Source organism: Mya arenaria, chromosome 4 (assembly GCF_026914265.1).
Source record: "Mya arenaria isolate MELC-2E11 chromosome 4, ASM2691426v1".
Taxonomy (NCBI): Eukaryota; Metazoa; Mollusca; class Bivalvia; order Myida; family Myidae; genus Mya; species Mya arenaria.
In genome coordinates this window covers 37868757-37882579 of record NC_069125.1, presented here as the reverse complement: position 1 = coordinate 37882579, position 13823 = coordinate 37868757, and the positions used below count along the sequence as shown (strand labels likewise).

The window sequence follows — 13823 nt, the reverse complement described above, 5'->3', positions numbered from 1 at the left end:
AATGTCATCATTTCTAAGCATACAAGGGGCCATAAATGTGATAATATTTAAGCGCAAGTTATATTACTTGTCACAGAATCGTGTATTGTTACTGTGAGGCTGTTTAAAAAGTATGAAGTTGATATCTTGATAGGCTGAAACAACAAACATAAAAAATGTGAACCGACAGGGTGATTACTATAGGGCACCAGCAAGTTTTTGCAAGACTCAAGCTTTAACCTGACCCTGAGAAAATCAATCTGAACATGAAATAATTAAGCCATAACTGGACTTGGAAATTATTTTAAAATCCTTCCATATTGTCAGGGTAACGATGAAGACATAAAATGGTGGACAAAGCAGCTAAGTGCTCTCTCTCTGCTTTAATGGGTTTATTCATGACTACACTTACATATTAATCTGTATCCTCAGTTAATTTAATTTCATAATTACTGCTGCAGAAAATTTAAATCAAAGGACTGACTAACAGGTTATTGAGGAAGTAAAACACAATTAAGTTTGGATATGCTTATAGCCATTTATTGACTAAATATAACACGTTATTACTTAAATACAGAATAATGAACCCTTTAATATAGCCACAAACCCATCTCATTTTGGAATATTCCATTAGGAACTTATCGATTCCAGCCGATTAAAGAAGCCCCCTCTTTCAGCTCTATTTGATACGAAAGAAGTAATAAAGACAACTCGAAATCATCGTTATTACTCAATAGATATTAGAAAGAAGGGGTTTCTTTACATTCAAATCAGTTACAAAATTATATCGGTAAGATTTTTTTAAGTGTACTTGTTCCTCATAATTTATACATAAGCCAGTACTTCAAAACACGAGCAGTGCATGCATTCATTCACTCTGATGTTTAAATAACAACACAGAATATTTAGTTGTAGAATTTAGCAATAAGGTGGACCATCAAGATGCAAAATAAATTACAGTTTGTAATATATAGAAAACAAATATTTATATAATATCATACAATTATCAACAATCATATAATTATATTTTTTACCTTTGGAAAAGCGGTACCTTGCAAGAATAGTTGACCCTTACAAGTCTTAAACAAATTCAAAGAGGAAATTAAGCTTTTACCAACAATATATATTTCTTTAAAACATAATTTCATTCGTCACTGCCTTTAAAAAGCAAGCAGTTTTAATTCAATTACTGATAGCAGTTTAACGAGGCAACACAACATGGATTGTGTATTGCACATGCAGGTAACTATCCAGGGATAAAACATATGCAATATTAAAAGACAAGCACATCAGTAATCGGAATATACGTAAGCATACACGGTGAAATACATTGCAGACTATTGTCCCTGAGTCGAGCTGCTTCAGAGATCAAATATTTTGAAGTTTACGACATTGTAGCTAGCATTCAACCCTCAAAATGAAGATATTTTACTCTCAAAACAAGGGCCCATATTCACTGATGTAGCCAGTTCAATGTTGAGACTCAGACTCTAAAATGCAAATTCTTTATTGTCATGAATGATCTTTAATACTATTGTTCTTTAGAAGAAATAGTGTATATTATTGTGAAACATGGTATTTGCAACATATATGGCCAATTTGCCAACTATTCCTCTTCTAACAACAATTGTACAATCAAATGAAGGTTTGCAGTTTCGAGCCTCGAGTCTCAAGTTCAGACTAAATACAATAGTGATTACGGACAGTCCTAGGGTTGTGCAATTTCAAGCATAGTCAATATATAAAATGCAGATTGTCATACTGAGCAAGATCATTATTTTTATTTGTAATGAATATTAATGCTTATCATTATTAATGGCTTGAATAAAAACATTACTGTTCAAACAACAGCTAATTAGCTCTAAGAAGCTATTAATTATCAAATACAGTAGAAATTAATGCCAAGACATTCTCAGGAATACATTTATATGTACAAGAAGTCTCCAAACTGAAGTAATGTCATTACGCTATCAACAAAACGGGTCTGATCTATCAAAGCAGAGTCTCAGGAACAATTGTCTGCAAGACACAATCTACTGAGACACAGATATACAACATACCATGTAACCCTAGGACGGGTTTACAAACATGATCAATATCTAATCATGTATGTACACACACGATCACGTAGTTACACACTAGATCAAATATTTGTGCCTCAGACAGAGGGACCAGGCTAGATGAACAGCAGCTATTGTCTCACAGATATTGTCTACATTTTGCATATAGTCCACTGTATATCACACACTTAAGGCAATTCATTGCGTTATTTATTTTTAGGCCTCTATGGAAAATCACCTCGGAAAATATATTTCCTTTAATTCTAATGACTAGACTATATTCTCATTTCTTTGTAATCCATATTCTCTACAAGTTCTATTTATGGCTACTTCTTGTAAAAACGTATTAAATTCTAAAGATAATAATCACAGCTCTTTGAAATTAATACAAGAATACTGTTGGGATTTCTTCTTTTGTTTAAAAGAACACTGAACAAAGCTGCCACACAACCAACTGAAAGACATTTATATGAAAACTTTTGGTGGAAATTACAATTTTGTCAAAAATAAACATATTCATTTATAATGGTTCACCAACTTCATAATTTTCAAATAATCCTTTTTTCCTTCATATTACGGCATAAATGTAACCATTTAAATCAAGATAAAACACAAAACAAAAATAAATATATTGCACATTTATCAAACTGGCAATGCCAAGCACTGGTTTAGAATCATTTCAACAAATCAGATCTAATGTCTTCAGAAGTTTGTAGAGCGACACTTTGCAGCAGCTTTTGAGGTTTAATCTGGTTATAAGGTAGTTATCAGACGTGAAAACAGGTTGGACGGATGCAAAATATATAACAATAAATGCAAATGACAACAATATGGCATGAAAGTGCAGCACTCTGACAAAACTGGAGATTCTCAAACATTGTAAATGGCACCAGATAATATACTTTGGCTTATAAACTGTATCAACTTTCAAAGGGTTTAAGTCTTCATCGAATTACTCATAACTAAAATTCTAATAATTTCAAAAGCAACTCTAAAGTAACAATTATTCTTGCATATGTTCAAATGATTAGAAGCTCACAATTTTTATCACAAAAGCTTACTTCTTTGCCATATTTGTGCGAATAACTGTAACAACCATGGCCAGTTTCAAGAATATATTTCAATGTGGGTTCCATAAAAACCCAAGTCTTCTACAATTGATTACCAGGTCAACAAATGTGTGCATATCTAGATACAAAACAACAAACAAGATACATGAATAAGCTGAAGAAAAAATTGATAACACATAAGCATACATTATAATAGAAATCTTAACAAAAAACAACCACATTTATCTAGGAAAAGTCTCACAGTCACACTACACATGTGAATGATGTGACGCAGCACCGTCACACTATTAAATGTATGGTTACATTAGTCATTTATTCTGACTATGATGAGTAGGAATGCCATCTATTTCACTAAAACATGTATCTATGAAGTGTATGATCATGTGCCAGAAGCAAAAACACAAAATTCAAAACAAATGTGAATTTTAAAACACATTCCATGTACCACATAATCAAATTCATATAAGACACGTAGCTAACATAAGCTAAATACAATACTTTGTCTGCGGAATACATTTTTATAATTACATGTAAAAGCCAAAGAGGAAAATGTTTCTCTGTATTACAAAATGAAAACAAGAAAACCATTACATGTTATGCATCTTCATAATACAAAGGTCTCATAAAAGACTTTTATTATGCACCTATTTGTTTAAAAAGAATTCCACCCGAATCTCTTGCCTTTTGAAGTCTGCTTAAATATCGATGATTTGTTAAGAACATCAAAGATACAGGTACAATCAGACTCGACTCTGACCTAAATCCATACTCTTGATGGATAATTCATTCTAGCTAGTATTGATATTCATATTGGAAATAATTAAGATCTACTCAAATTAATATGCACCAATACAGAACACACTGCAAAATGAACGCAATATATGGTTTCAACTGTATACATCATTCAAAGGCTTAGCTAGACAGAGGCAACTCCCTTCTATTTTTATATGAAGATGCTATTGTCTTGCACTTAGCACTTGCACTGTCATTTACCCTAATACAACAAATCTAAATTTCATATGCTACCTGACATATCAAACTTCCACATGCTATGTTTCTATGAAGTTCTGGATTATTGTTAATAATGACCATGAACTTAATATTTTTAGTACTAATGGAATTATGTAGTGTTTACGCTGCATATCATTCATTCAGATGAGACTGGATTAAACAGACTGATTTCATGTATATCTATCTTATATAAGAGACAGACTTACATGAGTATGTATGATAATGCATAAATTCACATCACAAGATGGCGAGAAAGTCACTGGCAAGCAGTTAAAACTAAAACACACACATTGTAATGATCTGTGAAAACTAGGAACAACACACACCGAAGACTACTAATATCAGCACTTGACAGTTAGCAATAAAGCCAAAGTTACAATAAATATAGGACTAAGTAGCCAATGCTGGGATCTACGCCCCCATTTTCACCCACTTCAAACAAACTTCTGTATATATGATAGATCTTCTTTTCCGTTCTCCTGGTTAAAACTTCATGTAACATCCAACATGTTTATTTCTCTATCACACAGAATTTTGGTTAAGATCTGCTTGATAATTCCGTACACTAGGCCTGAACATTCTTTTCCCCCCCATCTTCACATTACCGTCTACAATTCTTTAGTAACGTAGAAGCTTCTTCAAAATATTTCACTGGATGTCCCCCCATTGGAAGCCTCAGTCTGATCTCACTGCTGATCAAGCCCCAACCATCAGTGGTAAATAAATATGAGCTAAGTTTTTCCCCAAAACTGGGACCAATATTTGAATCGCATGAAGCTTCTACAGCGTATCTGAAGATGGACGAAAGAACGCTCCCTAGTGTCAAGTGTTGGCACATGAGTGTGGACGTTGCCAGCTAGCGACACTCCCAGACCCTGACGGTCTGATCCACACTGCCGGATATCACGTACGGGGACGTTCTGTGCATGTCTGAAATAGAAATATGGGATTCTTCAAGACAAATCACAATGCTGTTACAAGGAAATAAGACTTTCTCATGTTTTGTCAATGAATAAATGGAATCAACAATTTTAAAATAAGTGTATCTCGGCCCCAAAATGGGCTGAAAAAAACAAACCCACTGGCTTAGCAATACAGAAATGTCATTAAGTTAAGGCCTCTTTAATATCATAAGTTTTGATAATAAGCAGTAAAACAATTCAGGATCTTTGCATGGTAATCGTGTGATGTTATAGGCATTTTCATTGGACGACGGAAATATCAGAGGCTGTCGTTCTTTTCAGTCAACTTCAGTATGAATTAAAGCTACATGTATTGGCAAACATTACTTGCGGAAGTGTCAGTGACAAGGGATTAGTGGCCGCTAATTAGTGTTTTTATGGCTTCACTAGGACAAATATTAGTGGCTGCGGCCGCGTTAAGACAGTTGGCTGCTTAATGCACGTACTTTATATAGTAACAAGAGCTGTCACAGAGACAGCGCGCTCGACTATTCCGCCACTTTTCAGTGTAAGGATTGAAAAGTTTTGGCGAAACATGCATGGATCACTGTTAGATAAGATTTCAATGCAATACAATCATGATGTGCTGAGATATTAACATAAATGTATTAACATAAATGTGGTTACATGCAAAATTTTAACCAGAATTTTTAAGTCTAATAATAAAGGGCCATTATTTGCAAAATACAGTTATCTAACTTGGTTATTCAATTACGTTGGGTGGTTGAATACCATTGTATAAAGTCTCAATGCAATACATCAAGTAGTTGCTGAGATATTATCCTATGTGTGCTAACATGCAAGACCTTAACCAGAATTTCTAAGTCGCATATTAATAAAGGGGCATAAATTATATAATATGAAAGATAGAGTTATCTTACTTGATTAAAGAAGAAGGTTAATTGGTTTGGAGCCTGTGTGTAAAGTTTCAATGCAATTCATGATGTATTCGCTGAGGTATTGACTTAAAAGTGGTTACATGCAAAACCTTAACCAGAATTTCTATGGGGCCATTATTTGAATTTGATGCAAACTAGAGTTATCTAACTTGGTTAACTAAGTAGGTTGGATGGTTGAGTACCATTGTATAAAGTTTTAATGCAATACAGTTGAAACTCGTTGGCTCGATATCTCATGGCTCGATATCCTCGTTGGCTCAAACTAGATTAAAGGACCAATATTTTTTACTCTTTTTTCATATAAAATTCGATCGGATGGCTTGATATCTTGAGGGTCGATATTTCTCCACGCTCGAAGTCATTTTCGAGGTCCCAGGTAATAATTTCACACTTTGTTTTGTTTGCTTGGGTCGATGTAATTTTCGCGGGTTTAGGTAAGAATCTCACACCTTGATTTGTTTGCTTGGCTTCATTAAGCACAATGCTCTAATCGATTAAAATTGCTCGACTGGTATTATAATTATTATGAAATTTAAATGGTTTAACAGTTTGAAAAAATATACCATCACTTTAAGTTCTAATTGTTATCCATCTATAAGTTTCTATGCATTTTGATATAACTTATAAGCTATGTTAGTGTTACACACTGTTTAAAATTGCTTGTTTTCGCATAAATGTAATTTTATAATAAATGAGATAAAAACAAATGATATTTTCTAAGTATCAAAGAAGTCATGTTACGAACTTAACGATGTGTAACTACATTAAAAAAATACTCTCCTCTTCTCTTTCGGAGATAGCGTAGCCAATAACAAACGATGTACACAATACTTTTTGTAACGAATAAAAAAATAACATTCTGTAAGCAATCCCGCTTGGCTCGATATTCTCGAGGCTCGAAGTAGTTTGGCCGGTCCCTAGAATATAGAGCCATCGCGTTTCAACTGTACCTCAAGTAGTTGTTGAGATATTAACCCTTATGTGCTTGCACGAAAAACCTTAACCAGAATTTCTAAGTCGAATAATAAAGGCCTATTTTTTTGCATTAAATGCAAACTAGAATTATCTAACTTGGTTAATCAAGTAGGTTGGATAGTTGAGTACCATTGTATCAAATCTTAATGCAATACCTCAAGTAGTTGATGAGATAATAACCTATGTGTGCATGCATGCAAAACCTTAACCAAGGTGTGACGCCGACGCTTGGGTGAGTAGTATAGCTCTCCATATTCTTCGAATAGTCAAGCTAAAAACATATGGGGGTGAATTTGGAGTGGCCCGATAAGGAAGGTGACCCTTTAAAGCAGGTGACCGTTCAACCAGGTTTGACTGTATAGCCATTTAATTTCTTGTATGAGTAAGCAGGAGCCTTTCTCTTTACTTTTATGAAAAAGAGACATAACTGAACATTACTCAAGTTCAGTTTCTTATGTGTTAGTTTCGCTGCAACATTCATACAAAGTTTCATGACCTCAATCCACCTCCTTCAAAGCAATCCCAACTAGCTCTTCACATAAGCTACCTACACACCAAGTTTCATCATTATACATCTATGCAAATTTAAGTTTTTGGGTGGAAATCCTGCTCGCCCAACGACATCCTTATTTTAATAACCCAGTTTTCATTGAAAACCTGGTCAATATATTAACATTCAATATAGCTATAATAAGGAAGTTTTTGCAGGGTTCAAACTTAGCGGTTGCTAACTCGCTAAATGCGAGTCAAATTTGGAAAATGCGAGTAGAATTTCTTGTCTACTCGATATTTTTAGCGAGTCACTTTCTACTCGATATTTTTAGCGATCACTTTCTACAAGTTCAAAACTTAGTTATTTAAAAAAAAGATCGGTAAGTTTACAAAAACCTCAAACCATTGTCTCAGTGATACGCACTTGTGAATTCTGCATGTTAATAAATCGATCCCGCACCTGTCCCTTGTTTTCGTAAAACCTGTTTGCACTTTTGACGTGATACTCCCAGAATACTAAGAATGTATGTTGACAAATCATGTAGATATTTTAGACGGTGGTTAATTCGCTATTTTCAAATCAAAGTCAGGTTCGCCGATATTTACGATGATCATAGAGCGATATGCTCTGCCATTTAGAGCTGCAAGCCATGTGATGAATGCTTGTTTATTCAATTAATGTCTGTTTATTTAATTAAAGTATATTAACACATGTATTCAACGCCCGAAGAGAAAAGTGATCATCGGTCTGGTTCTGACCACTAACTGTGTCCATTAGCAGCAGCCAAACTCAATGACACGACTAGCTGCGCCCATTATGCAAATTAAAAGATACCTTCGGCAGTTTTCGCTTACTGTGATGGCTCGAAAACAAAAATGCTAAATAATCAAAATTGATAGTTTATTCATTTCGTTCAAATATGTTTAATTTATCAGCTAAAATTAAAAGATGCATCTTAAAGTTTTTAATTCGTAATTTTTCACACATAGTCTTAAAATCGCGGGAAACAGGTGCCCGTTTACTTCCTGTCAATTGTAATGAAAGTGAAAGTAGAACTGTTCCAGACCAAATAAAATTGTTGTCAGAGTATAGAACAGTAAATGTTCTATTCTATACCTTTTTATTGCTTTGTCATTTATTTAAAAGGATGATTATTGACCATGCGGTATACAGTTCAAAACTGAGTTTTACTGTCATTGAAGTGTTTATTAAAGCTGGCATTATGATTTGTTATTGGTCCCAGATTAAAGTGAGGTACAATGGTCTCTTACCTGGTTGTACATTAATAAACACAACATCCATCACACGATTTTTAATTTTTACTAGTTTAAATCAAAATAATATTAAAAGCGATGTGAATTAAAGATTTTTTAAAAAGCAAGTAGATTTGACAATTTAGCAAGTACGTTTTGAGGCCAAATTTGAACCCTGTTTTGTTCAGTAAAATTAAGCTTAAGTAGTTTTTGTTCAGTAATTTAAATATAAGTATGTAATTGATTACATATATAAGATCATTACACTGAAAACACAAAACATGGGAGTGTACTATACATTACCGATAGAAGTGGCAAAGTGTTGGTGTGCTTCAAGTGTTTTCTGGTTTCTCTTGTTTTTAACGTCCCACACTCGTATAGTTTTGTCGTCCGATGCACTGAGGATGAACTTTCCTCCTGGGTGGAATACCAGACCCCTCACCCAGTTATCATGTCCAACCTGTGAAGAAACACAAGTTCTTCCGAGTTAGACACAAAAAATATATCATTTGTATTAAAACAAAAAAGCTTTAAAACAGTTTGTGTTTTGTCTAAGTTTCGTTCTTTTTGCAAGCATGATAAAACATATATTAAAACATACATTTTACAATCTAGAAATGAAATAAATACATGTAATTAATTCTTAATGCATTTGCATTACAATTTCTATGAATTGTTTTCTATAAGAGAAAGCAAACTATTCACTTACAATGTAGTTCCAATTATTATTATATCAAAAGAGTTATAAACCAATGTAAATAAGGAAAGGAATATTGCTTGTTGAAGTTTTTATTTACCATTGTGAATAGACACAGTCCTACACTGATGTCCCACATTTTGATTGTCTTGTCCCTCGAGCCAGATATCAAAAATGGTCCGCTGCGTCCTTTCTTGTTCTACAATACAAGTACAAACATGCATCAGGGCTTGCATGGTCTAGTGTTTACCCCTCAACCCAGATGTCGTGGGTTCAATCCCCACCAGGGCAACATTCTCTTAGCCTCTCAAAAAGGTTCAGTGCTACAGCTAGCCCTAAATAGCAGGGTGGGGCACCTGGCAGCCCTTTTCCAGCAGCCTCCTGCCTTTTTACTACACCCTTATTAGCCCTTTACTTTGACAGAGTCAATTTTCAGAAATAATGGTAAGGATACAACACATACATAACAATAATTTAACATTGGCCCTCGTAAGCGCACCATTTAATGCACATCAAAAGTGCCCTTTCTGAAATAGCTACCTGCCCTTTTTCAAATCCTGACTAGAGCACTAAGGTTACAGTACTGGTTTTTACCCAGGAAACAGACTCAAGTATGATTCAGCTGTCTTAACACTCATTCAAGCTAAATTATATTATGATAAACCAAAAATGCATTTTTGTACATGTATCACACTGATATATTCATTTCTAACATAAAATAACAAAAATACCTCTAGAAGGAAACAAATATCACAAATAGAAATTATACCTGTACAAAGGAAATTAATTCAGGTAGTAAAATTGTCTGAATGAAACTCTTTTTTTTGTAGTATGATCAGAACTGAATTTGTCATTTTGACTTAAAATACTAGTTTATATGCTTGAGGACACTAAAACTGGGTTTCGGCCTTCTAAGCATTAAGTTTCCTTAACTTCCTAGCTCATCCCAAAGCTACAAAATCTCACTCACATCCACCCCAGCGGCCTCATTTATAGCTGGGTGGGCGGACTCTGGTGCCCACGCGATACACTCCACCACGTGCTCATGTTCCCGGAGTTCTGCCTTGCACTCCTTGTTAGCAACGACCCACACGCGGCAGGTCTGGTCGTTGGAACAGCTGGCCAGCAGGGAACCGTCCTGGTTAACACGAACCATCCGCACCCATTCCCTGTGTCCTGTGAACGTCTTCACACAGTACCTATGAGGAAAAAGTTAAAATCTTTATTCATTTTTTCTCTGCTCACCAGTTTGTGTATTTCATAGATGTCAGTTCTTTTTTCAATCAAATTATCCTTACAATAATTATGATCCATATGTACCTGCTTTTAGTATACAAGCCATCTCTTTGGCTTAATCTTTACAAGAACTTATACAATAAGGGCCAGTTCATGTCATGAACATTTGATATAATGCTAAATTGTACTACCACCGCCTTGAATATTTTTCTACAATATTGAACTAAAGATCATGTTGGATAAAAAAAATTAAATGCATTTGTTTTCAAGTGTTTCCATGTGTGACCTTTAAATCTCTCCATTAGTTGAAAAGTTATCAACATTTATATAAGGGTGGTTGGCGTCATGTCACTCATGTTGTGTGTGAGACCGGGGATAATAAAAGTGTAAAAGACTTTACCCTGTTGAAACCTCCCACATCTTTATGGTTTTGTCTCTTGAAGATGAGACAATAAAATCCCCACTAGGCATGAACGCTACGCTCGAAACATTGTGGTCATGTCCTTGAAAAAAAAATTGTAATTATCAAAACACATTCTCAGCAAACACTGTTTACATATGCATCATCTTGATTTAAATGGAAACCTCCCAAACAGTGATACCATAGCGTAATAATTGCTGATCATGCATGCTTTTGCATATTGGTAACATTTGATTATTTTTCTAGTGCAAAAAATTGTCAAAAAAAAGATTTTCTATAATTCAGTATATAGTTTAATGTACTTTTATTGCTTACCATACATTGTTTTTAAACACTCGAATCCTGTGAAATCCCACAGTTTTATGGTCATATCTGCCGAGCAGGAAACTGAAATTAAACAAAACATTTTCATTACAGGCTGAAACTTGATACACAATACAATATCCTAGTCAATTAAATAGTCTGTAAAACAATTTTGACCATATTCATGAGTTATAACAAAAACATCTGAGTAGTGTTTGGAATTCATAAAGCTCAAGTTAATTCAGATTTAACTACTCCGCTGTTAAAAGACGAGAATTTCAATCCTTAAATACATGATACCTAAAAATTTGCCGGCATTGTCAAATGCTATGTCCTGTACTGAGTCTGTATGACCCTTCAATGTCCTCTCATAGTCCCCGGTCTCATAGTCCCATATCTGTAACAGATATACATACAAGACATAAATAAGCACATCAATATTAATAATAAGAGCACCACCTGTGGGTGCTGAACGCTCGTCTGATTTTATCCTTTTACAGTTTATTTGTTTCATATTGTACATTTGATAGTGAACAGGTATTCCAAAGTTTAAAAGTGATAGCTTTGATAGTTTGCTTGTAAGTGTCCGAAGCACAAAACTTAAAAAATCAGACTATCTAAAAATTACATAGTCCAAAAATACTAAAATATCCCCCACTTTCCCTACCCTTCCAAATGTGTGACTCAAAAACCTGTTTGATATATTGAAGGCATTATCCATTTATTGTCAGTGAAAAAGTTTGAAATCAATCCAACAAAAATTCAAAAAGCTAAGTCCAATTCGCAAAATCCATCAAAATCCATCAAAATTCATGTTTTTTACCCCCCAAAAACAGGCGAGATTCAGCATCTTTAGGGTACAATGTGAAGAAGGGTATTAGATGAACAAGTTCCCCAAGTTTCGAAGTGATAGCTTTGATAGTTTCCATGTAAATGACAACAATAGCTCGTCATTACAGGAGCTAAAAATAGAATGGTCCATTTAAAATCATATTCTTAAAGATGTGAGAAGCCAACTTATAGTATTTAGGTTATAGCTGTTAGTTATATAAATAAAACGATACTTATTTAACATACAAAAAGAATGATTCCTTGTTCAATCATTTTCAAATCCCCCCAACCAATAAATGTATTGGCTGAACCCCTCCTCCATCTAGTATTCAACATTTTTTTCCACTATTGTTAGAGGGTTATTAACTATATACATATAAAATAAGTTGTAAAAAATTTTTTTTATACCATTTAGTAAAATTTTTACAATATTACTACACAGTAAAAAAATTATATCTAAGGCTAAGTGAGGAGGCTGAGGATGGGGGAGTTGAGATTTTGTACTACACTCAACCCTAACACCCACCCTTATGGTAGCATCTTCACTGGCAGACACCATGACGCTGAACTTGGGGTGGAATATAACTCTCGTGACGGGGGCACGATGACCGCTGAGAGAGTAGCGCTCGGGGGGACGAGGTATCCACTCTGACGGATCTCTTTTGTCGCGGGTGGGACCACCCTGGTTGAATTCTTTCTCTGCTTCCGAAAGTTTAGCCTCCATTTCCATAACCTGTTGGCAAAATTATTGAAAATAGACTCAAAGTAGAAATGCATGAAACATAACCTGCAAATCAGAATTAACCAGGTTCAAAGTGGGGCTGCAATAATAAACCGGAGAAATTTTCCTGTCATTGAAAAAATATTTAGATTATATCATCAATGGTTAATACAAATTGCGTGTTAAGTTGGAACATGATTTTTTGTACACTATTTGTAAATCATTTTCAACAATTGGTGAAAAAGTTTAATGTTACAATTTAGCTTCCTTGTTTGACAGCTCATTATGTATTTATCAAATGATTCATGTTTTAAAAAATATTAATGTTATGATGATGAATAATTTGTCCCAAATGAAGTTTACATAAACTTGCAGTATACCATAAAAGTTATATTAGACACGCCAGATGCTTGTCTGGCTAAGAACCATGTTTCTGATTCAGATTTATTTAAAAATCTGCTAAATTTTAAGATTAATCATGTAATAGTACAATACACCCCTGTTGAATAAAGCAATTAAGTGGTGCACCTAACTCATGGCTTAAATATGTCATTAAAAAACATTCAGCAAGTATGAGAAACGTTTCAATCTTTTATCAATATAGGTGATGTGTAACTCAAATTATATGATAGGGTATTGGTTTAAATGAATGATTCTAGAAGCCAGAGCAAGCTTTAAACAAACGGCACTGATGTATTGTTTTTTTCAACAAACTGCATTTTTAGTTAAGGTTATTATTGTTCAAGTCGCAGAAGTCAACGAAAAGACCCCTTCCACCTCTGACTCTGTTAGAGCATGTGCATCCAATAAGACATTTATGGTACATGCATTGTTATACATGTATTGCCAAACAGGTTCATTTTACAATATGGTTTTTGGCGTATTGTTGCAGTACTACAGTAGTTCTAAGTC

General features: G+C 34.3%; 1 protein-coding gene across 1 annotated transcript in view; it reads right to left on the bottom strand.

Moving 5' to 3' along the window:
• Positions 1–503: 503 nt before the first annotated feature.
• LOC128232346 (lissencephaly-1 homolog) overlaps positions 504–13823 on the bottom strand; it is a 21129-nt gene continuing 7809 nt past the window's right edge. The window contains exons 5-12 of the mRNA XM_052945852.1: positions 12717–12923; positions 11660–11756; positions 11372–11443; positions 11036–11138; positions 10370–10598; positions 9500–9598; positions 9006–9162; positions 504–5050 (exon numbers count right to left, since the gene is read on the bottom strand). Coding sequence (XP_052801812.1) covers positions 4977–5050; positions 9006–9162; positions 9500–9598; positions 10370–10598; positions 11036–11138; positions 11372–11443; positions 11660–11756; positions 12717–12923 — 1038 coding nt within the window. The 3' untranslated portion in view covers positions 504–4976. The remainder of the gene's footprint in view (positions 5051–9005; positions 9163–9499; positions 9599–10369; positions 10599–11035; positions 11139–11371; positions 11444–11659; positions 11757–12716; positions 12924–13823) is intronic.